The 24,724-nt window shown below is 41.4% G+C and overlaps 1 protein-coding gene across 1 annotated transcript in view; it reads left to right on the plus strand.

Moving 5' to 3' along the window:
* Positions 1-1,068: 1,068 nt before the first annotated feature.
* The window catches only part of CMTM8 (CKLF like MARVEL transmembrane domain containing 8), a 35,911-nt gene continuing 12,255 nt past the window's right edge, over positions 1,069-24,724 (plus strand). The window contains exon 1 of the mRNA XM_053985614.1: positions 1,069-1,281. Within this exon, the coding sequence (XP_053841589.1) occupies positions 1,114-1,281 (168 nt within the window). The 5' untranslated portion in view covers positions 1,069-1,113. The remainder of the gene's footprint in view (positions 1,282-24,724) is intronic.

Here is a 24,724-nt window from a genome sequence, read left to right on the forward strand (position 1 = left end):
TCCCATACTCCTCCTCCTCCTCCCTCCCCAGCTGCTTCAATCCCTTGCTGAAAGGTAATACCACAAAATCCAGCCTTTGTTATCCAGTAGGAGAGCAGCAGTAAACAATTCAAGGACAATAGCCACCAGACATGTGGAAAACACTTCATTTTTACTGAATGGCCACAAAATCCTTTGCTAATTAGAGTTCCTGAACATTGAAAATAACTATAACCTGCTTGGTTATTGTTGAAACCCCATGGTTTTTGTTGAACAGAAAATATCTTTAGAAGCTCTTAAAAGATCCAAAAATGTTTGGATTTTTTTTTTTTTTTTTTTTTTTTTTTAATGACACTTCAGACTGGAATACTGAAAAATACAGGTTAAGGAACAGCTCAACACTGCCAGGTAGTATAGGTCAATAATGACTTAATACTTTACATTTCCAGTGACTTTTATGGCCTTTTAAAGTCTTTTTCGTTGTTCAGTCTCTTGGTTATTTGGCAGACCCCAGCACTCCCATTTACAGCTCTGGGAGGGCTGTGTTAGCTCCTAGACTCCTGTTCCCCGCCCGCGGCACTTCGCGGCGGTTCCTCTCCCAGGCGATGGCAGCCAGCGGGGACAGCCACCTGCAGCACCAGCACGACTCCTGCCAGCCTTTGCTGCCCGTGGAGCCAGGGGTGACAGCCTGGAGGGACGGTGACGGCCGGCGCATGAGGCTGGACCCTCCAAACCGTGCTCGCCCCTAGGGCTGTGGCACAGACAACAGTGGCTCAGCTTTGCTCCTCGGCCGCACTGGAAGCAGACGGGATCCCAAGTGTTTGAAAGCCCGTGAGGTCAGGAGATGGTTTCGAGAGGGGACCCGCTTTGACCCTCGTTCCCTAGCGCTGGGGATGCCTCGCACCGGCAGCACCGGGTCCCGCCCCGGGTCCAGCGGCGGGAGGGCTGGGCGGTCTCCGGGGCGGGCGGCCCCGCTCCGGACCCGCCTCCCCGCCCAGGGCTGGGCGTCGAGCACCCTCCTCCTCCCCCGCGCCCGGGCGGGGGCTGCCCGCGGCGCCGGGGCCACACAAAGCGGCGAGCGGCGGTGCCTCCGCGCCGCCCGTCCGGCGACAGCCGCGCCACGCCGCGCCGGCCATGGAGCCGCCCGTGCCGCCTCAGGAGCAGCCGCCGCGCCCGCGCTCGCACACGGTCACCACCACCAGCAGCTCCTTCACCGCCAACCTGTCGGCCAGCTCCAGCACCCTCGCCTACGACAAGGAGTTCCTGCGCACCGTGCCCGGGCTCCTCATGGTGACCGAGATTGTGAGTGCCCCGGGGGCGCGGAGGGGCGGGGGAGCCTCGGCCGAGCGCTCGGCCGGCCCTGGGGTGAGGGATTAGGGTGTCCCTCAGCGCATCACCCGGTGCGGCTGCCCAGGGTCCGTGCCCGCAGGTGAAGCGCGGGGGAAGGACGAGGCCAAGGAAGCAAGAGCGGCTCTACGGCGGGGGCACACACGTCCCGCCTGGGAGCTGGAAAAGTAGCGCAGGGCACACGCGATATGTTCAGCCTCCCGTGGTATCTGCGGTATCATCACGTCCCGTAGCGGAAAGACGAGTTTTGGCAGACGGGGAACTGAGTTCTGGAGACTTTTCTGTAACCCCATTGGTTGTGTATGCTTTGCACTTTATAGCACATAAATAGTCATGATGTGAGAGTTAATTAAACAATTTATCTTTGTTTCCTAGGTCAATAAAAACCAATTCCTTACGTTCTTACTGCTTAGGTACACCTGTGCAGAGTGGGAGAACTGATGCCTTTTGGGTTTGGTAGTGAATTTGTTCTTTGCAGGTAGTCCATAAGCTATAAGTGAACATACAGAGGGCCAGGCAGTGCTAAATTCGGTCACTTGCCTTAGTGGTAGGCGGTGAACAGCACGACGCTGGGATCCCTCTGCAGGCCCGTGTGCCCTCAGTGTGCTGAGCAACAGATACTCAGCATCGCCTCTTAAAAATTATGTGTTTCATTCCACTCATCTACACTATTAATAAGGGTAATTAAGGGTCTTAAAGAGCTGGCTGCCCCAATTAACTTTTGGAGTTCCTTGTGTGAACTTTTTGTTGTGTTGAAGCTTCAAGGATTAATTTATCAGATTACATTCGTTTTCAAGGCTCGAAAACATTGTGTTTCACCAGAGCAGTGGAATGGCTGTTGGTTTTGCTGACTTCAAAGTTAAAATAACCAGGCGAAGCTTCAGGCTGATGTGTGGTGTGGGACCTCTGGCAGGAGCAGCGCCATTGGAGAGAGGATACACACTGAGATGCCAGATTGCTGTGCAGGCCAATAGTGATGAGGCTGTGAGGTCAGAGCCTGCTCCCAGCTGGTACCCTGTGTGCCAGTGTCCTTGGGAATTCTGTCGATCTCTAGTAGATAGGTGATTGTAGGCTTGTTATGGCTGTTAAATACAGGAGATCCTTCACTGTCAAAGCTGTGGTAGATCTGTGAATAAACAAGTTTTTGAAATAATAGCTGCTTTCTTTTCCACTCTTTTCCAGTTAGTAATTACTACAGAGTTATGTACCTCTCTTGTACTTTATCTGAAGAGTGATCCCACTGTAGATTGTTACAGAGATGCCCAAGGCTTTTCCTGAGCCCTGCTGGAATGCCATATATTCATCCTGGCTGTGAATACTGGATCAGCTGCACTCACATTGAGCTACATGGCCACAGGGCATGGACAGGCTCTTGCTTACTCTTTGTTGGAAGTGTGCCTTCTAGTTTGTGTTGACAGGTGGTATTGTGCAGCTTACCATTCTAAACAGTGATGGTGCTTTTTAGGGGGATTTTGTTTCCTCTCAGCTATTCCTAACTCCTGGAATAATTGTAAAACGTGAAGATGAGGAGTTCCTGGCCAAATCCAAGGAGCTAATAAAAGTCTGTAATGTAGATTAACTTTTCCTGGTTTGCAATGGTGCATTTGAGAGAACAGAGAACAGTTCTGATATTAAGCTGAAACGTGTAGGGCAGGTCCTACAAAAGTAGAGTACTGACAGATAGTGCCTTTAAGGAAATACTTTTAATTCTTAACTCCACTTATTTTAAAGCAGCTAGAATAGCTGTTCTTCTGTAAAATTAAAGAAAAATATATTAATGAAGACCTTTATATGGAATTAGCTGAAAAAGCCCCAGTTGTTGAAATCAAATAGTGAGTTTATATATATATATATGGCATTGGGTTTTGGTTAAACATTTTCCACCAGTTTGGTATGTTTTTTTTTTTTTTTTGAGAGAAAATGTGCTTTAACAGAACATGACTTCAATCATTGCTGTGCAGATTCAGCAGTATTGGAGTTGTGTACCCTAAATCAGCCTGTTCTGATTGTTGCGTCTTGCCTTCACTGATTGACCCTTGAGGATATTTCTGACCCTCAGTACTGATGCCCCAGCTTATAGCACAATCCTTCTGCTAAGGATTTACAAACCTGTAAATAAGATCAGCATGTAATTCAGTCTCAGGAGTTTGCAGCCTGGTAGATCTTTTCCAGTCTAGGCTCTGAGCTCTAAAGAACAGCTGCTGTGGTAGGAGCATCCCTTTGTTTCTGGTGCCCCTTTTCTGGGACACCTGTGACATGGACAGGGAAGAGGACTGTTTTTAGTAATATCTGCTATCAGTGCAGCTACTCATCTGCCAGATCCCATGTCCATGTTATAGCTGAGCTAGGGGCATTAAACAATGGTGCTAGGTGCTCTGAGAGTTTGCACTGTGAGCTGCATAAATATTTGAATATTGCTGCTGTCAGTCAGCAATGAGTATGCAGCAAGAGGGCTGCAGTCTGTGTCTCCTGGCTCTGAAACTGGAGCTCTCTTCTCTGTGTAGGCAAAGGCCAAATCTGTGTTATTCTTTGACTAAAGAGAATGGAAAAGCAGAAAGTTACCACATAAATGAAATATTCCAGCTGAAGGATATTGATCAGGCTTTGCTCCCACATCCCTAACTTGCGTACTGTGAAGATGAATTAACTGCTCTGTGGATTTCCATGTGTGCTGGTAACCAGCCTACATCTGCATTGAGACTGTGGTGTATTGGCACAGTAAATTCAGCCTAACTGTTCCTACTAAGAGATTCTTTGTAGTCGTGCGAAGCACTGGTCTGTTATTAACTCAGTCTGCTGTTTCAAATGTGTTCAAAATGAGTTAGCTTTATAAAGACAAGTTTTATGATGGATCACGTATTATCCATCCTTTATGTAGCTGCTTTAGAGCCTGTGTAAATGTGGGATGAGGCTGACTGTGCCTATTCAGCAGTAATAGAGTTATGTACCCAAACCTGGTTCAGCTTAATTCTGTAATGCCTTTTGGTCTAGCACTGCACACATCTAGCATGAATGAGCTCAGAAGTGCAGCCTGAAGTGTAGGCTAAATTACCTGGTGCTGACAGATTTCCATTGCCTTCGACGTCTGCCTCCGTGACCAGAGCAGGTGCAAGGTTTCCTGCCACTCACTTGGAAAGAAGTGGGGTCAGTTCATTTCAGTGGAAAGAGCAAAATGTAAAATGCCACTGAGTTTCTGAGAGGCCTTTGGAAACTGGCATAAAACATAACTTTGGTGCGTGGAAGCCTGTCCAAAGCACTTACATACAGAAGTAGTGCTGCTTGCTGGACAGGGCAGAGGCTTCTGACTCCAGAAACTTGCATTTACTGGCCCTAGTAAATGCATTGACTCTGCAAGTTAATTTATCTGCATCTCTCTAACTTCTCAGAATGTCTCATCCATTCATGGAATATGTGTACTGATCTTAGTAAGGAGCACTGAGATTCATTTGTGGAAAAAGTAGTATAGAAGATGTAAGTGGTGTTACACTAAGTCTTTAAATGAGAAAATGAGATGTCAATTGCCTGGGTTGACACTGAAGTAAAAATACATCATATAAAATAATTGATACTGATTCCTACAGTGTGGCACCACCAGTCCCCCTGGAGGATTTACAGTTTCAAAATGAGCAAGTATAGCAATTTCTAGAGATATCTTTTGAGTGTTTCTTTTCTGTAAAATGATGGCCCAGAAAAGCTACGTTTATCTTCCTGGGACTTTTATGGCCAAGAAAAATTATGGCTAGTGATAGCTTCTCAGAGCTTTAAATCAGCTTCTCAAGTCAAGCATTATGGATCACTTTGGGGAGGTGGAGAGTTTTGTGGTTGCTATGGAAGTGGTTATAAAAATATTTACTTTCTAGCAGGATGACATTGATCTCTTCAGATTGTTGCTTCACATCAGTGTGTGCTAGATGGAGCCTCTTGTAAAAGTTGCACTACTGATTTTAAGGCTTGTAATGGCTATTTGACCTTGACAAAAACAAATACATATAGCTTGGAAAGGTTTAGAAGGTTGTTACTCTGCTGCTGCTGCACATGAGATCCTGTGATGGTGTTGATGGTGTAAGTTTTAGTTAATTGTACCTACAGTTGCATTTCTTTATGCTGTTCTATGCACATTATTCTTTGAAATGCCCAGAATAAAATAGATACTTGAAATAGAAGCCTGATAGGAAGTTATTTACTTCATTAGCACCACATAAAATTGTGGTTCAAATTTATGTTTCTGGACAATAAAAATAATTTTGATCACTGGTTCATTATTCTTCTTCAAATGTTAGACCTTTGAAGGTTTAATTCATAAAAGAAATATTGTTGACTTTGTTTATTCTAGTGGAATGATAACCCTCAGAATATTAAATAGATATTGAAAGTTATGTCAGATCTAAGATATTGAGGTTGCCAAAACCAGAACATCTAGAAATGTGCAAGTATTTGTTCAATAGACTTTTCACCTTTTTCTTTTTTCTGATAAACTCAACTACATCAAACTCAACTATAGATATTCAAGTGTTGAATTAACTCAGCAATAAAGTCATATAAATGTTAAAAAAACCAGAAGTAATACAGAGAGGATGATCTACTCTGAGAAAGCTAAAATACAAAAATTGTACTTAAAGCTCTCCTTGCATTTAGCTTTTTCTTTTAGTCTTACGGCCTCTGACTGCAGTTCAAAGTTTTATGTATATATACACCATCCTCCTCCTGCCCTCCCATTTATTGGAAAAGCTCAGACAAATAGCTCAGAAGCATGGAGGGAGTTCCAAAGAGCCTCTTTCCTCACCTGAGTGGCAGCAAGGCTTTCTTTTCTTTCAGGAACAGTAGAGATTTTTTCTTATAATGTGATTTTTACTCCAATCATAGCATGTCTGCTTGCAAGTAGTTGACAACACTGAGCTACCTCCTGACATGTTGAACAAGGGCTTTGCCTAGAGGAGATGTACACAAGCACGATCTTAATATTATTCACTTTGAATTACTGAATGGAAAAAATCAAATCCTGTAGTGACTAGTCAGTCACTTCATCCAGTAGTTTCATGCTTCTATGCATGACTAAGAAAACACACAATATAAAGTCTCAGCTCTCTCCTTCGGTCTTGATCAGACAAAACTCGCTGAAGTGAGGTTTCAGTTCTGCCTTTTTTAGGTGCTGTTGTTCCACCGCTAACCCTTAGCTGTCCTTAGTGCACTGAATACAAACATCTATATGATTTCCATCTTCCTTTAGGATCATGTGTTTTTTTAAAGTTCTGTTTCCTGTGAGGTCTTTGGTTTCCTGGACAAGATCAGGGTGTTTCCTTGGGAAGAGAGAACTGTCTGGGGGACACAAGAAAGCAGAACCTTTTGAACATGCTCCAAGTGATGATAGAAACAGTCTTAGGGCTAAAGTGGTAGGAGGGTGAAAATGCCTCTTAAACTGAATGAAGTTATTTTACCAAAGGTCAAAAATGCAAAATATTCTTAATACGTCAGAGTTAAGGTACAACACGTATGAAATGTCATTATCTCTTCATGAGAAGAATGCTTTAAAGTCATACTTAAACATCTACTTTGTTGTTGGGTGGATAGCTAATATAATATAAATCCTTCCTCCTCCACCCCCCCCCGCCAAACTCCAGAAATTATTTTTCTTTTGTGCTTGCAAAAATTCTTATGCTCACAGACTTAATTTTAAATAATCTTTTTGGGCTTCAGTGACCTGTGTCTGTATGATAGTGAAATGTACAGTCCTCTCATTATTCCTAATGGAATAGGCAGAGCTTCCCAGGTGCTTAGCTTTAGCATGATGCTGTGGCTGGGTGTGAGTCATGACGGTAAATGCTGAGGTGACCATCGTGGTCTGAGGACAAAGGTCAATGATATAGTTGCAAAGAGACTGTGACTGCATTCCTGAAAATTGCCTTTTTCCAGATATGCACAGGAGTCCCAGATCCCTGCATAATCATGCTATGGGAAGACAGTGGTAATGCCAGATACCTGATAAAGATGAAGACACCTGATGGTGCATTTTGTCCTAAAATGAATTAAAATCCCAGACATGTCTGTGTCTCTCTTCTTTGTGGTTGCTTGTTTGTTGTTCAGTTGGGATTTTTTTTTTCTCCCATTGTGTTATATTCTTTCTGCACTGTCATTCCTGCTTTCTGTTTGTAATTATTTATTATACACTGTTAAGACTGCAGATTAGAGATCTTGAAGTAGTGTATGCCTATCTAAAAAACCCTGCTTTCCATGCAGTGTATGATGAAGTGTATTTGTTGGCAGCGTAGTAAGAATGTGAGTGGGAAAAGGACACAGAAAGAAGTTGTCTATGGGTCACACTGGATTCTTGCAAAATCATTAATGGCCCCCAGGTTTCTGAGTCCATTAACAAAATGCTGCTTCTAGAGCAAAAGCAGATGCCTTTCAATTCCTGCCCTTTGGGTGGGGGCACTCCTGTGTACCTGGGGAGCCTGCTGATGTGTCTGCTCTGTTCTGTGTAGCACCAACAGGCAGGGTTGAAGCAGTGATGCCTCAAAGATTCTTCTTAAAAATTGAATTCTCAAAACCACAGAAAAATTCTCCTGAGGACTCTGAATCCTTCAGAATGGGAAGTGTGGAGGGAATGATGATGTACTCTTGTTTGTTGATTGCCTCCTCATTCAACCTACTGTTCTTTCCTGTTCTCTTCTGGGAATAACCATGCCATATATTTAGTTTATAATGGTCATGTAGATATATATAAATGTATGTGTGCATATGCATGTATATTTATATAAAAATAGGTTTTAGCTTCTTTTTATTTTGAATAAAGTACATATTGTATTGTGTGATATTTCCACCCTTTTTCCCCTTTGAATTCCAGAAAAACAGCAGAAAGTGTGTCCTTGCAGAGAGGAACTAGCTCTTTTTATCCTAGGGTCAAACAGCAAATAGTTCTTAGCATCCATCAGGCCTTCGGCAAGGTAGTTCTGTTCCTGTGGCCTGAGCCAGTTCCCCGTGGAAGCTGCTGGCACTAATTCACCTGGCTCTGAAAGGACCAGATCAGGTATAAGGCTCTTAAAACTCCAGTGGAGGAGGGACTAAGGAAAGAATCAAGTCACTGCTTTCAGTGGCACCTGGGACTGGTCCAAGGAAAGTTTGGTGTTTTGCTTATGTTAATGAACTTAAAGAGGCTGAGCTCTCAGTTCTGCATGCATTAATATCCAGGCTTTGCCAGACCTCTTCACTGCAAAGGCTTGGATCAGTCCTGGGTGTGACTGCATTTTTGCCAAGCCAGAGCGCAATCTTGAGTGTTTACACTGACCATTTTTGCAAGCTATGGGTGTGCAGATGACACTGCAACCACAGGTTTGCTGAGAGAAAAATCTTCAGAGCAAAACATAACCAGTTTCAACAAATTGGTATTGTTAGAGGCATGCAGTCTGTGCAGTTTGTTTTGGGCAGCCACAATGTTTCTGGTCTGATTTAAGATGTGCTAAAATCAGATTTTGTAGAACTGAGACAAAGTGTGGTAATTATCAGTCAGGTGTCAGTCTCTGGGTAGATCATAATCTAGTTATGAAAAATAAATAAATTTAAAACATCCTGAGCAGGACCCTGGAAAGAGGCTATGTGGGAAAAGCAACCTCTCTGATCATACTCTGGTATTAGCTTCTTGTGTTTAACTGGTAGCCTAATGTGCACAACTTGAAAGGAAATCTGTCAAGAACCTTTGCTTTATACCAGAAAATAAGAACAGTTTGTATCATCAGCTTTAAACGTAGCTGCTGTGTCCAGGCCTGAATTTAAATAAATTCAAGGTGACACTGTCTTTACACAGATCCATTTATTTAGCCTCAAAGTTGTGCAGCTGCTAACAGGCTCCCTTTTTTTTTCCTTTCTTCTTTTTTTCTTTTTTTTTTTCCTGTCTGTCCCTTTAATATATATTTTAGCATACGTTCTCTGCATTCAACAATAATGGTATTCCAAGGGCTTCAGCTCCTATGGCAGGTAATAGCTGAATGGGGCAGCATAGTTTTGAGACAAGTATGAGGAACTGTGGGTGAAACTTAAAAATGGCACTTCAGCTGATAACATCAGCTTTGGTTGTGCCCAGCCAGAGACAGCCACTGTAGGGCAGACTGACAAGAATCAGGTGAGGAACTGTGGATGCCTGTTGCTACTGCTATAGGTTGGAAAGCATAAACAAATGCACAGTTGTCCTTTACAGACACAGGACACAGCTATGATGCATGCTGGGGAGAGTGGTGCTATAATTCAATCCTCAGTGGGGGAAAAAAGACTAAAAAATGACAGCATTTGTGCTGATTTGGTTGTAGTTTCATTTGTAAACTGTGATGTACCTTGCTATCAGGAACCCCATGTGCTGTTTCAAAGAGCTTGCATGTGTATAGGCACTTAATAATTAACAATTAAAAAACATTATTATGTTATTAAGGACTTGGAAGTTAAGAAGCACCAAATTTAGTTTCACCCTGGCAGTGTTGGTTTCATATTGAATTGTGTGCAGGTACTGGAATCCAGTCAAAACCTGCTTGATCAAGTTGTTTTTGTCAAGAAACTTCTGCCATGGTCATTGCACAGAAGAGCTTTTCTAGGCATGACTGGGATATTGTGCACACAACATTGGAGGAAGTCATGTTGTGAGTAAGGAAAGGGATTATTCAAAGGGAGAGGATGATCTCCTGGCTAATTGCTTCCTTGGAAATTTTGATTTTTATCTCCTGCTTGAACCACAATGTTCCTATGGGATGCTAGACAAGGCAAGTAAGCCCTATATTTCATTGTGTTCACTCTACTCCTTGTTTTCTGAATCCCCATCTTTAGGTCTGAGTTGCAGAAAAAGCAGTTACTCTCAGATGTGTCTGAAAGTCAGTTGGAGCTCTGTGTTCTAAAGATGCAAAATGCAGTGCCATAATAAACGTTGTGGGGAAAGAGTTTTCCAGAAAATTTGGCAAGAATTGGATTTTGACTCTAATTTTAATTCACTGTCTAAAATTGGGATAGCATACTACTCTATCTCACAGAGATGTGTTTAATAGTTTATTGATGGAGTTGTGGGACAATACAGATAACACAGTGTTTTTCAAGAGCCCAAGCAGATGCAAAGCTCTGAGTTGCAGTTCTGCAGGCCATGCAGATATACAGGCAGAAAGCAAAATAGGGGGAGGCATTAGTTCTGAAGGAGGCTCTCCCTTCTGCATGCAGGTGGTGGTGTGGAGAAGGGGAAAGTATGTGGTCAGAAAATTATAGGCTATACCATAATGTATACTTAACTAAGGATAGAATTAAGATGTGTGAAGAACTCGTTTCTGAAAGTGTTGCATACTTAGCTGCAAGCATTTCAACATATTTGTCCCTCTCTCTCGTCCACCCCTCTGCCTCTGTCCCAAGTCCTAATTTTCCATCTCTCTTCTGCGGTGGGTTTGGTTTTGTCTTGTCTCCCTGCCTCATTTCTTCAAGCCCTCTTGTCCAGCAGCTCAGGGCAACTTGCCAAAGTCCTCCTTTGCATAATTTTCATCTGCTCTTCTTCAGGCTTGACAGAGAAAATCAACATAGAAAATGCAGCTCCTACACTAAGAATTTGGCAAAATGTTGTTTTAAGAGAGGAGGTGTTGGGCAAGTGAAAGAACAGGCTCTGCTCAGTATGAGGCATTATCTTTAATGGTTTCATAAAGCTGTGGGTGGACAAAACTATGAAAAATACCATAGTATTTTAGAACAGTATTAGAAATACTGATAGTGATACAATGATTTAGGAGGTTGTTGGTGAATATCGTGACATGGTTAGTTCTTGCATTCATCCAGAATGCAACTTTTTTTAAAACAAAAGGCATAAAACAGGCTGGACAGAGATGGATTTTTTGAGACCAACCACAGTCTTGTGGTGATCTCAGTGAAAGATGAAAAAGGCTGAAAAGCTCTTCAATATAAGAGATTCAGGCTGCATGGAAAAGCAAGATCCCTGCTGGAATTTCTGTTTGATGCTTCAAAATCTCTCTATGTGCATAAGCAGTCATTGGACTGTGCAATACAGTTGCAACAGTTATTGTGGATTGCCAGTTGACCTCCAAGCTGAAAATATTTCCCATTCCCCATGCTGTTACTAAGATAGAGCACAGTACAAATCAATACATTATTTAGTGTTCTTTTTATTTCTTTCCCTAATGCATGGGAAGGAGCTTGGATGTCAAATAAAATTCATACTTGACAGAAAGACAGTTGTCATTGGGAAACTACTATATTTAGTTTTGGAAAACCACAATCCTTATTTTACTCTTTTGAATACATTCTTATATTGCTGGGGCTTAACTTTAAAAGGCAGTGTACAAGAGGAAAGTAATGACCTCCCTGAAGAGATGGCTTCTCTTGTGGTGTTTTTTTCTGTTTGAAACATGAGCATCCATGTAAAGATGTGTAAAACTAATCTTGAACATACAATGCAGGCCTGTGGAACTGTAATTTAATGATGAAACTTGCCATGAGTGAAACAGTGATAAACAGCTTATATTTTACTAGGTTTAGTAAATTTCATCGTTCCATTTGGTATATTGAAAGGAGTTTCTGTTTAACTTCTCAGTAAAAATGGTAGGAATCTTACCCAGGAGAATGAGGTTTCCAAGCAGTTTTTTCAAACTGTGGATTTCTTCCTAGACTTTGGCAATCGTGAAACGTGACCAGACGCTTGTACAAAGAACTTGACATTCTCTTTATGCAGTAACAGACAACTATCTAGCAAATGTTTGCCTGAAGTAAGCAAGTCAAGATAATGTGTTAAAGGTGAGATGGGGTCTCTTGTAAAGTGTTTTACCAGCTCAAGTTAAAATTAAACTGAGTACACAGTGATAAATAACCGCCATCTCCAAAAGGTGGGGCTCCCCTCCCCCCTCCCTCGTCCTGCTGCCCCTGGTGGTGCACTCCCTAAAAATGGACATTGAGCTAGAAAATGTCCCTCTCGATTGCAGTGGAAGCACCGGCGCTTAGATGGAAACTGCCTCGGAACTGAGTTCTTTGAAGGCACAGCGGCCGAGGCAACCACTTTGTCTCAAGGCTTCTTTGGGATCTCTTCCATCATGAGCTGTGGTTTTTGTGTGCTTTCCTCTATGATTTGATCGAGGGTCAGGGGTGGTGAAACCGGCGACGCTATGATCCTTTTGCACACTTCATTAGCGTTCATGGATGCTACTTCTAGGATGAGCTTGTCCTGGAGTTCCAATCCCTCCGCATGCCTCTCCACTGCCACTCTGACCCGGTCTACAAAATCTATAAAAGGCTCAGCAACAGATTGTTTAATTGTTGTGTAGGGTAACATCAGCTCCTTGGTGGGCATGGCCAGGAACGCATGCTCTGCAGCACCCCTGGACATGTCCAGCACTGCGGTTGGAATTCCCCTAGCCTGCAGCTGACCTCCACTCCACTCTCCTTCACCTATAAGGTGTTTTAAAGTTATTGATTCTTCCGCAAAGTCGAGGCTATATGGGCCCTCTAAGATTTCTGGAAGCAGATCTGCCGCTAATCTTTTCCACTTTCTTTCCTACAATTTGTATTCAGATGGAAGAAGCAAGCAACTGAACAGATGCCTAAGGTCTGCTGGCACCATTGTTTTTGATGTTAGAGTTGCTTTTAAAATGCCTTTAAAAAACAGGCTTTTCGGGCCGAAATCTCTCAACGTTTTGCAGATCTCTTTTATGGATTCGTAGGGAAGGGGTTCCCATTCAGGGTTTTCCCCTCCCCTGTTACAGGAGACTGCAGTTAAAAGTGGCTGCTCGATTTTGCAAATCCGTTCCTGCCCCCCCCCCAACCCCCACCCACCCACCCCCCTGGGTCCCCAGGGACTGTGTGCACGCGGCGGCGGCTACAGTCTCACAAAGGCAGCGCTGGCCGAGCATTCCAGCTGCTTGAGGCCGTAGCGAGTAAAAGCCGCAATAAATGGAAAGGAATTCTCTAAGCTTGGTTACATCTAATTTTCACTTTCTTATTAAGCTATACAGGGGAATATTAGTCTTGGGGGGGGGAAAAAGAAAAAACACAAACCAAACAAAAAATCCCTCTCCCCCCAAAAAACCTCGCAAAAAACCCCAACCCAACCTATACTATACCTGAAGTAATTTTCACTCTAAAACCTGAGCTTAATTTCAAAATGCCTCCTCAATTTAGGTCTCAGTTAAAAAAAAAAGGTGGAGAAGTGAATTTAAAAAGAACATTTAATTTTGACTTGTGTTGGTTGGTGTTTCTGTAGATTACATATTACATGGACAATGTACACAAGCAAGAAGATGACCATGAGAACTGGTGCAAATACAGTCTGGATGAATTGATGGGAACAAAATCAGATTAAGATGTAATGTACGCAAACAATATTGTTATGAAGAGCAGGTTATAATGAATCAGGTCTTGATACTCTTAAAACCTGTTGTGAATTTCCCATTGACTTCAGTCATCCTGACATATCTGCACACGAAATGAAGAGAACATGAAAGCCAACCTACCGTGAGGTCTGTGTGCTCTAATCAGCACTGGCATTGTTTGTCAGACTCCTCAGGACCAGCAGCTCCTTTCCGAGAGTCGTTTCCTATCCTCTTGTTAGCATTTGGTGAAGGGCGGCTCTGCTGTTACTTCCGTTCAGCGCTGAAGGAAAGTGTATGCCCAGAATCTTTCCTCACTGGTTTCTTCTGCCAGGGCCATGGATTAGTGTGGTAAAAGAGATCACCTCCCTTAAGACCTTTCCTCTCCAATATCCCTGCGTGGAGCACTCTCTGTCAAATTAGATTCAGGAGGAGTTAATTAGGAGGAACCTAATTAACAGCTTTTACCATTTTCATGTTGACCTGTTGTGCTAAAAATGACTTTGGGAGAATAAAAGGCACAGTTAACCCACTTGGTACCAAGATTACCCCAAAAATTCCCTGTCATGCTACCTGTTTCTTGTGGATAGTTTCTTTGGCTTGAACATCTAGCTGATAGATGATGAAAGGGGAAGCTGTTCAGATCCATTGCTTGGACATGCTCTTTTATAACCCAATTGCCTAATTTATGTATTTCTTCAAAGCTCCCTATAGTCATGTATCCCACAGTTCCAGGACATACCTTATTTCATAATGAAACACTGATCATTTTTTTACATCCACATCGTGATTCTATTAAATCCTATGTATCAAAACAGCTCAGCATCACAGCTATCAATCTAAATTTGCTTATTCAGTACGACAGATGGGTTTGTCCCATAGCTGTCCTGCCTTATCACTGGATTATCAAACAATATATGTCTTTTCCTGTATCAAAGACGAATTGCTGTACATGCTGTGCTCTTCCTTTTCTCTTTGTGTGAACTCGCAAAGCTCCCAGTTTGTGATATCTTTCAGTGCCCTAATTCCTTTTTGGTTTCTTGGTTTTATGTGCTAAGACCTGTAATATTGTTGGCAGTAGGAGATTACACTACATGCCTTTGTGTTTGTGCACATTTCATCATAGTGGGCTGAGTTTTCACTGTGTGTGGATGTGGGCATTTTGATATAGCAATAATTCATAGCTTGAAGAAAGGGATATCTGCAAAGTACTACTTTTTTAGTACTACTTTATATATATATATATATATAATTTTTTTGAAGTTATTTTAAGTTTTTTTCCCTTTTTGATTTGAAACTAGTAATATCAGGCTTTGCAGGGAAAATGTGCTAAGTATCTCTGACTGCACACAGACCTTTTGAACAAAAAGCTGCCATGTCATTGTACAGGCTTTCCCTTCCCCCCTCAGTGGGAAAACAGGAACTTCTGAGAGGGCAGTAAATAGCTGAAATACTCAACAAAGAGCACTTGAAAAAAAGGCTGGTAACACCTCTTAATTGTATTTCCACTATTGTCATTCTAGGGAAGAAAATACTGAGCAGAAGAAAGCTGTTATACAAATCTGAGGAAATAGAAAGGGGAAAAGGTGTGGAAGTTAGCTAAGTAAATATAATTTCGTTGATTGTGTATATTGGGATGCTATAATATAAACAGCACTGCAGGAAAAGGCTTGGGTTTTTCAGAAGAACCGTTGGGTGGGAAGGGCAAGCTGTAAGCTTGCATAGTGATATGGAGGCTTTTTTATTCAAAAAGCTTGTGTGCAGTCAGATATTTTCAAAGTGTTTTTCCTCCAGAGGAAGTGCAGAGCACACCCTCACTCTGCCTGTAGCCCCTCAGCAACCTGGATGTTGCTACCTTACTTAGAGCTCTCCTCCCCATAAGCTTGGCGTGTGTGCTGCATCACTTGCTGCTCATGAATCGCAGCTCCGATGCCAAGAGCCTTGGACAAAGCCAGTGGCTGCACTTTTGGATATTGGTACTTTCAGCTGCCTGCACCGCCCCAGCAGCTGACCCAGTCAGTCCCCCCCTCTCAAGCTGTGACCTGAGCGCAGCAGTGGTCGGTGGTTGACTTGTAAACTGTTTGGTGGTGGAGTCTGACAAGGTGACTGCCCTCCATTTATCTGCCGTTCTTATCAGCCAGTGGTCAATGCTGTGAGAGCCTTGTCCTCCCTTCTCACAGCTTAGTCTGTGCATGAAGCTGAGACAGTGTTGTGTCCTGGTGTCCTGGTCTGCTCACTGGGCTTTGGTAGAGCAGGGGATGGGTGGAGGTTGGATGGCATGGAGAGCAAGCAGTGCTATCTCAGTCCAACAGTTTGATGTTGTGCTGAGGAGATTTCCCTGAAATTTAGAACGAAGTTCTAACCTGGGCTAGGACTGAGGGCACACTTTGCTAGATCCATCTGGGGGTTGTACCAGCTTTCGGTCTAACAACATGCTTGTCTCCCAGAGGAAACTGCCCTGCTGACAGAGGAGCTGGAAAGAGAATGTGTGGGAAATACCTTACCACTAAGAGGTGTAATTGCTCTAAACACTTTCAGGCATACTAGATTCATTAATCCGTAGTAATCCCTGTAGTTTGTAACCATTGTGACATCTGTGAGCTGTGTTGGGAAATCAGATTTAGAGGAGAAATGGAATGAAAAATTCTTGAAAATCCAAAATATATTAGCTGTATTGTGGGGACAGTGAAGCATGAGGGAATGCAGTGAAAACAGCATCTCTTGGCATTTCTGTATTTATGCATTACGGGAGGCAAATACAGAATTTCTGGTTTCAGGCTGATATCTCATAAATGCAGACAGCTGACAAGGTCTCCATGCCTTGCTGTTCACTGCAGTTCACATTCTAGCCTGTGGTGATACCACAAACCAGTGATTTGTTTACCTCAAATACACTGAGCATTAGAGTGCAGTAACTGAGGAGCAGCTATGTCTGCAGTCACCCTTGCAGGGCATTAACCTCTGGCACAAAAGCAGAGCAAACATCTGAGGGACGTTAAATCATTTCTGCTCACATTTTTAAATCTGGATAAGCCAATGGATTGAGGTTTGGTTTTTTTTTTCCCTTGATTGGAGACCTTTTTCTTGCACTAGAAAGCTGGCATTTGTCACCAGTTGTTCTGTTCTTTGTTTACATAAGGCCCATTGAAGCAGTTGGAGAACATTATACCCTGCCCCACAAACAGGCACGTATACTTAATTTATGACTTTGGTAGTTTGAATTTCGAGTGTCAGGTATCCCACAGACCTTTTTACTTTGTTCTTTTATGCTGCATGCACTGCTTTAGTATTTATTATGGAGAGCAGACAGGCTGTGGAAGTTGTTCAGGCTTGTGGACTTTTTTCTTCAGAACCTTGAAAATAAAGTTATGGAGCTTGAGAAAAATGAGTTCTCTAAAAGCATGACTGATGTGTAGAGTTGTTTTACTTCTTTGGCCAATTTTTTTGATTTGGCATTAATATTTTCACTTGCATATAATTCTTCATCTTAAAGTTGCTTTAATACCCTAAACATCTCTTCTGGATTTGTTCTTGATTCATTCAAAGTCAACTCTTTCTACTACTACCACAAAAAGAATGAAGAGAAAGATAAAGTAGAATTAAAAACCCAATGTAGCTTGTTGCCAGAAGCTAAGCTAGTATTTGTGATTATCTCTTGTTCAGTTGTGCCTTGTCAACAATTTTGAATATGACCCTTAGTTCAAAGTTATCTTTGGTATATTGGTGACAGATGGACATTTTGGAAAAGGACATGTCTTGAAACTGACTTCAGAAAAATTCAGATGAGAAATGGGGCTGGGGTTTTTCTCCAGTGAAAGCAGTAGACATTACAGCAGCTTTTTTTAGAGACAAGATGAATTTTATCGGTGCAACGTCTCTGCCAAGGTGTCATCTCTTTCCAAAAAGCATGTTGTAAGTTGAAATCATCATGCCATTGGCAACATGGCCAAAATAGTCCTTTCTGACAGTGAAGTCTTTGAACATAAATGCCTCCAGAGCAGCATATGCAAGTGTTAAATATTTATAGGCATGCAGTTCTTCTGTGTTGTTATTGCTAAGTGTACTCAGGAAAGAAAGCAATTTTGCCAGAGAAGGCAAAGGATTTTTCATTGGGGTGCTTCTACAACATGTGGATCAGTCTTTGTAAAATCCTTAATCTTTACCTAAAACTGTGAATCATAGTTCTTAGGGTTGGATTATTATACCTGGGACTCAGTACAGAAGTAGACAAGAGATACAATAAACTTCTAAATAGGCAGACAAAACCAGATCTGAATACAGACTTCTTTTCTTATCTCTTTATCATCTTATTTTCTCCTGTTTGTTATGCAAGAGGAATTGTTTCGACTTTTGATGACTAGGAGATTCTGTCTCACAAAATTCTGTATTGTATGAAATCAATTTTTGTGGTTTTCAACTGTGGAAATTAAAAGATACTTTCAGTCTAAAGTTTTGTTTTGTTTTGTTTTTTTTTGAATGAGCAGTTAAGGGTTTCCTCCTGTTCAAATGGATGAAGAATACAGCAATAGCTTTTCATAGCAGGTACTCCCTTTGAATCTTCCATTGCATCATATCTGACTTTGTATCTTTGTAGCTTTGTATCTTAGCTATTGGACAAAATAAAAGTTATTCCCAAAGAAGTAATAAGGTTCCTATTTTAATGTAGCAGCTAAGACTTGTGAAGCAATGCTGCATGCCTGCTAATTTTAGGCATCTCTATTTAAATGGCCTAACAGGAAGATGGAGATGTAAAAATAGCAACAAAGAGCCAGTGACATTATTAATAAAGCAGCTGTATACAGCATTGTTCTCTTGTAGACACCATTTAAACAAAGTGAACTACATAAATAATCAGTTATAATTCATAGGTAACCATTGTTAGGAATTCTCCTTTAAAAATAGTTCACCTTATTAATGTAAAAATGATGGCAAAATGAATTTTTTTTCTTTGTGGATGTGTACTTCACATGCACGCATGAACCAAATGTTAAAAGTAGCTTACAAAATCATTGCCATTTATTGAGAAGCTGGTATTTTTCTACCCTCAGGAACTATGTCCCTTCAGGGGAGATGGGAAGAAGGACAATAGAGCACTGCAAAACTTCTTTCAAAGGAAGAGTTTGTATGTCCGTAGAAGAGGCAATATCAAGGTTAGGGAAGACTTTTTATGTTGTGATTTTATTAGATCAGAAGAACAAATCCTTCCTGCCATCATGCTTCATTAAGAAACAGTAGTAGTTGTAGTAATAATGAAAAATAGTAAATAACCACATTGGGGAAGACATGTTCAGACAGACACAAATGGCCCTGTATCTTTTGAACTTAGAACCTGCTTCTGCCCTTTTCCAGTTTAAATAATAAAAGAAAAATTAAATGAGATTACAGACAGTTACTACATTTTTTTCCTAGTTTTTCTGTACAAGGACAATCATCTCCTCACAATACACTTCCCAAAAGAAAGAAAGAAACATTGTATTCAGTGAACACAGCAGGTTAAGCCTGCACATTTAATTTGTATAAGTGTTTTATAAAGGAGAGATAGTATTCAGAACTCAAGAGCTATACTGTGGTCTTCACCTCCAGAAATGTACCTCTACTGTTTGGCTTGAAAGCCTGTAGTCCTTCTCAGGAAAACTCTCATATGTTTGTGAACCAGTCACTGCATTTGTGGAAAGGAAAAGGAATATGTTAAGCTTTTTGTCTGCCCCACCCAAGCTCCTGAAGTGGACGGGGGCAACTCTATCCCAGAGTTAAACTGCAGCTGCACTCTGGAAGTCCTTTCTGTCTTGAGATGTGAAATTCATCATCAACTGACATTCTTGGTGAATGTGAGGAAGCTACTTCCTTTGTCCAAATCTTAGCTTCATGTCTCAAAACAAGAATTCAAAAAGCTTGCCAATGTGGTTTTCTTTTTTTTTTTTTTTTTTTTTTAGTTTAAATTGCCTCAAAGAAGTGCTGCAAGCTCTTGTAAGTCCTTCCACCAAGTAGCTGATGTTCCTGATAAATGTGAGCTCTCAAATCTACAGATAATTTTATAGTATGAAGACCTAAAATTTAAATCAATTAAATAATTTGGCATTGTATGAGTGCGATGATAGGTCTCCTCACAAATCAACTCAGTTAATTGCCCCTGGATCTCATGTGGGTCACATAAGATTTATTTTTACTTCTCTACTGCCTCTATGGTGAGAGGACTGTTTAGAGGACTAAATTGAGTGTTAATTCCCAAAGAAATCAGTTACAGCTTCTACTCAGAACTCCAAAATGTATTAATATTTGAATGTTAAATAAAAATTCATTCAGGCTTTTAGTTTCACCAATCTTGATTTAAAAGCAGGTTTTTGAAAAGGAAAAATTATTGGAATATGGAATTTAATTGCTACTTTTATGTCTGAAGGTGTTTGTACTGAATCTGCAAGTTTTTCCTCAAAAAAGCCATCACCTCTAGAGGCTGCAAAAAAGCAGCCACTAGGAAACAAAGAAATACATATCCTGTGCCTTCTGTGTCTCTATGTGACTATTCTGCTTTGTAATTGTCTGCTTTAAAATTCATACTTGAAGGCGTGGTTAAATGGAAGTTTGCTCAGAAAGTAACTGAAAAGGCAGATTATTTTTTATTTTATTCTAATGTGCTATTACTTTACATTCTCCTTTCTCTGCTGCTGAAGGGCAAAATGTAGCAGTAATTCCAGTGAGTAATTCCCAGCTCCATGATACTGCAGTGTTTGCTGTAGCAGTACCACTTCACGGTTTCCTGACAGGTCTGGGAGGAGGCAGTGAATTTGGAATCAACAAGCATTTCTGCACAATATCACAGTGTTTCTCTCTAGGAAATTCTAGGTGGTGGGAGAAACCCCTGCCACAGCCAGGCCTTGCTGAAGTGGAAAGAAAAGGGAGTGGCAGCAGCATTCCTTTCAGTAGCGTCCCTCGGTATTGTTCGATAAGAGGCCAGGCAGTCACCTCTCCTTGGTGTTTAGATGCTCTTGTCGACCTTTAGAGGTTGAGCACTGTGGAGGTCATTGCCTTGCACTGTGTCACCTTCCAGAGGGGTGAGGAAGTGCTGTTAAGGTCAGGCTACTTGTCTCCAGTAGCGTTTTGTACCACCCCTCTTTATTTACACTGTGGCCCTGATGGAGCCACTGATAGCACAGTGTGGTCCCAGCCAGCTGCAGCAGCTCTGAGCTTGCAGGTCTTTCTCCTGCCCATCTCACTGTATTCTGCATCAGGGCACTTCTTTCAGACTAGAGAACGTGATGGGCACAGACAAGGCTGTCTTCTGCTGCCTCTTTGTAGATGAAATGGTGGGTAGCACTGTGATACCAAGTTAATGTATGCATAGTGTACAGTAGCCTATATAAATTTCTCCGTGTGCAGATCCCCAGGCAAAACACAAGGTTGAGTTAGAATTTACAGGCGTGGATAAACAGCACTGTGCTCCTGAATGCAGCCCTCAAACTCCAGAGCATTTAATGTGGAAAGTGCCCTGGGACAAGGACCAATCTTTATGCTTTGTACACATTTTAATGGCCTGTTAATGATCAACCTCTGCTCTACTGAGAAGATAAATTCCATGATGATATAATTCAAACCAGATTCTTCACAGTTGCTTGAGATTATTTGTTGTAATTCTACTTTAGAAACAAATTATATATTGATGTGGCATGTAATCATCTCATCCTATTCTATTAACACTTCTACATCTTCCAGTCCTTGGTTGCCAGGGTTGCAGGAAAGGAAGGCAAATTAAAACCAGAAGTAATGGATCTAGTCAGTGATTTGTTCAGCTCAGTCTCTAATAGTCACTGATACTGAAAACTTAGGGAAGAGTGTAAGAAGGAGTACATACTGCAAGCTTTTCTTCTCTTTGTGGTTTTCTAACTTCTAACAAATTGCACATTTAGGAATTTCCAGTGCTGAAGATTGCTGACTATCCTAACTGTCATATATGTATATAATATATACAGACAGGGCTGACCCAGAGTGTGTATGATGTTTCCTATGGCATTCTGTGATTTGGTTATGTACTGTGGGGTTTTTTTCTACTTTTTGGTTTTGTTTTGGTTTTAAAGACCGTTTCATTCTGTTTGCTTTTCATCTTTTTGTGTGATAATTTCAGCAGGATGCTTCTTGTGTTGCAAGTCATAATCTACTCCTTGCTCCCCTCTTTGTGCCATCTGACATTCTGCAGACTTCTGTCATATCCTCCTTCAGTCTTCAACAGAAAATTGGATCTGTCTTTTTTTCCAGCTTTAACTTTCTTTTCTTGTAGGAGCTGTTCTCTGTGCCTTGAATAATCCAACGGAATCATTTTGTAAATGAAAGGGAGGAATGAGCAGAACATACTCATTGTGTGGGTACACCATTGATTTATAAAGCACTCTGGTATTCTGTCTTTGGTAGAGATTTTTATTACTTTTATTTTTTTTTCCTAATTTCTAATCTTCCATTGCAACATTTTGATGACATGAACAAAATTTACAACCTGAACAAACTCTTGTTTCTTATTTACCTTCTGAATATCCACTACTCTGCCTCTAGTTATTAATAGAGCTTCCTGAGAAACTGTAAGAAATCTGTTGTAGTGATTTCATAATTTTGATATAGCATGTCTGTGTTTTCCAGAAAACATCTCTTGTTTTTTTTTAATATAAGCTACCTCCTTAAATTTACTGTGTTACTGGTGCTAGCTCTGGTCCCACACATTCCATGCATATTTCTCAGGTGAAGCAACCTGTAATGTGCTGCTGGCATGGACAGCACGATTTCCTTACTGACTCCCACCCCTGGGTTATTTTTCTGGGATACTAGATGCAATGAGCCAAAGCACCATATCACAGAAGACTTCCCATGCATGGACTGCAGTGGAGAAGGAGTACCTTTGTGATTTACACCTTTTTAGTAGGTGGTAGATTATTAAGGTGACATGAAATTGGGTGTGCCTCTGCATTTTGCCCAGGTGCTGTTATCTTTATGCCTGGGCAGTGCCTATTCTGATCAGAAAAAAAAGTTTCTCACTTGCATGCCTCCTTCTCTCCGCTCTTCCCAATGAGAGTCTGTAGTTTCTTGGGCAGTCCTGAGTGCTGGCTCTGCCTCCCAGTGTGACTCCTTTTGGAAGTACAAGCTGATACCCTTACTTACACATGCCATGGCCAGTTCAGTGCATCCTCACTGCACGGCTGGTCTGGATAATGAGCGTCACCATCTGAACACCAGGACTGGACTCCCTTTACTGGCTCACATATAAGGAGGTCTGGTCCCCAGTTTTTTAGGCAGAGGTGCTCCTGGGCTCTTTCTGGGGCGTTTGGGGTAGGTGTGGAAGGACTTCCCTGCTTTGTGGAGCTGTGGGAAAGGCAGCAGAGGTCTGTCAGCCCTTGAAGGGCTTTGTCTGAAGTCTCATTCCGGAATAGGTGTGTTCCCTATTGAATGAAGTGTCTGCCAGAAGGCTTTGACCCATTTCAATCTTGGGTCAGGAGGTTTTCTGGCATGTCATAGGATTTGGACTAAACTCTGGGGTAAGAGAGTTCAGTCTTTGATGAAGACCTATTTCCGGAACATATTTTGGCACGTGCTGATTCCAGCAGTTTTCCTTCTTAGGAATTCTATTCTAAACAACAGCTCTGGGGGGTGGTTCTCTGAAGCAATGGTCAGTATTGCCACTATTTCAAGTCCATTTAGCCTGTAGTGAGGGATGTGTGCTGGTGCTGCCACACAGGCAAGAGCATGACACTCATCTTGAAGACCAGCGGGAAGAGTCAACACTGAAACTGGTCACTTGAAAGTAATTAAACAGGTATTCAGGCAATTTTTAGAAATTCTGGGAAAGTAGAAGAGACTGGATTTTGGGCTTTTATTAGGCAGAAGTGTTTTCAAAGCTAGGAGAGATTTGAGACCTGTAGCTGCTGTTTAAGTTTGATGCTAAGGGTTGTACTATGCAAATTATAAAATTGGTATGTCCACTTTGACCACTGGCATGCTTCTGCAAGCACTGTGGATTTAAAATTTTTTTTCTAGCAAGGCAAAGCCCTGAAAAATCTAATGAGGAGGGGACACTAGTGAGTGGCTGATGTCAGCTCATTGTAATGTTTGGTGTTTGAAAAAAAATGTTTGAGACTGGGAAAGAGAAGCAGTAGGGTAAGGCAATGTATTGATTAGACTGTTCCAGAGCACATTCACATGGCCCTTGAAATTTCAAAGACACTTAAGTGAGGTTCTTGTATCTCTAAAAACTGTAGCTGAAAAACATTTTTTAATTTCCTCCTCTTTGCACCTTTACTCAGTGTTAATAGAAATATTTGAAGTTTGAATCTTTCCATTTAAAAACATGCTTATCACCTTTTCTGTGACTGCAGCAGAAATTAGGTGTTTATATTTTGTATTTTAGTCTGGATTGATGTTTGATTTATCCAGCAATTACAGAATATCACTTATATTTTTTCTTTATTTATTTTTCTTTTTTTTAGTGAAACATATCAAATGTTCTTATTTTGGACTAGTTCGTGAATAAACCTACACTTCATGTTGCTGTTGTACCTGGTATGGAAGTGATCCTGTTAAAATCCCTTTGGGAAGACACTCAAATTTGGAATTACCCTAATGAAAGATTTATACGCACACACATATATATATATCTTGCTTATTTTGAGTGGTCCTTTGCAGGGATTGCATTGAATGGAAATTGCCCTGATGTTATTGCTGGGCAAAGTGCCCCTTTCCTAAAGAAAAAAGCAATGATTGTGCTCGCTCTAGTGGCAGAAGGCAGAATTGTTGTATGTCACTTCATGGATGATGTATGAGAGCACAAAAATTCTGATTTAAAGACTCTTTTAAAGTGCAGTGCAAACATTTACTCTATTTAGCCTGAGCTGGAAAAACATTAAAAAAAAAAAGTAATTCTGTATCTGTAAATAATCTGCAAATAAATCAATAAATCTGTAAAATAAAACCAGCTGGAAATGATACCATTAAATCTGCCTGTTCCTATGACTGACTGACCTGGACATGTTTTACAGGAACAGTAGAGGGAGAATTCTCTTTTTCTCACTCTTTTTTTCCTTAAAAACCACACCAGCACCACC

The sequence above is a fragment of the Vidua macroura genome, chromosome 1 (genome assembly GCF_024509145.1).
Source record: "Vidua macroura isolate BioBank_ID:100142 chromosome 1, ASM2450914v1, whole genome shotgun sequence".
NCBI lineage: Eukaryota > Metazoa > Chordata > Aves > Passeriformes > Viduidae > Vidua > Vidua macroura.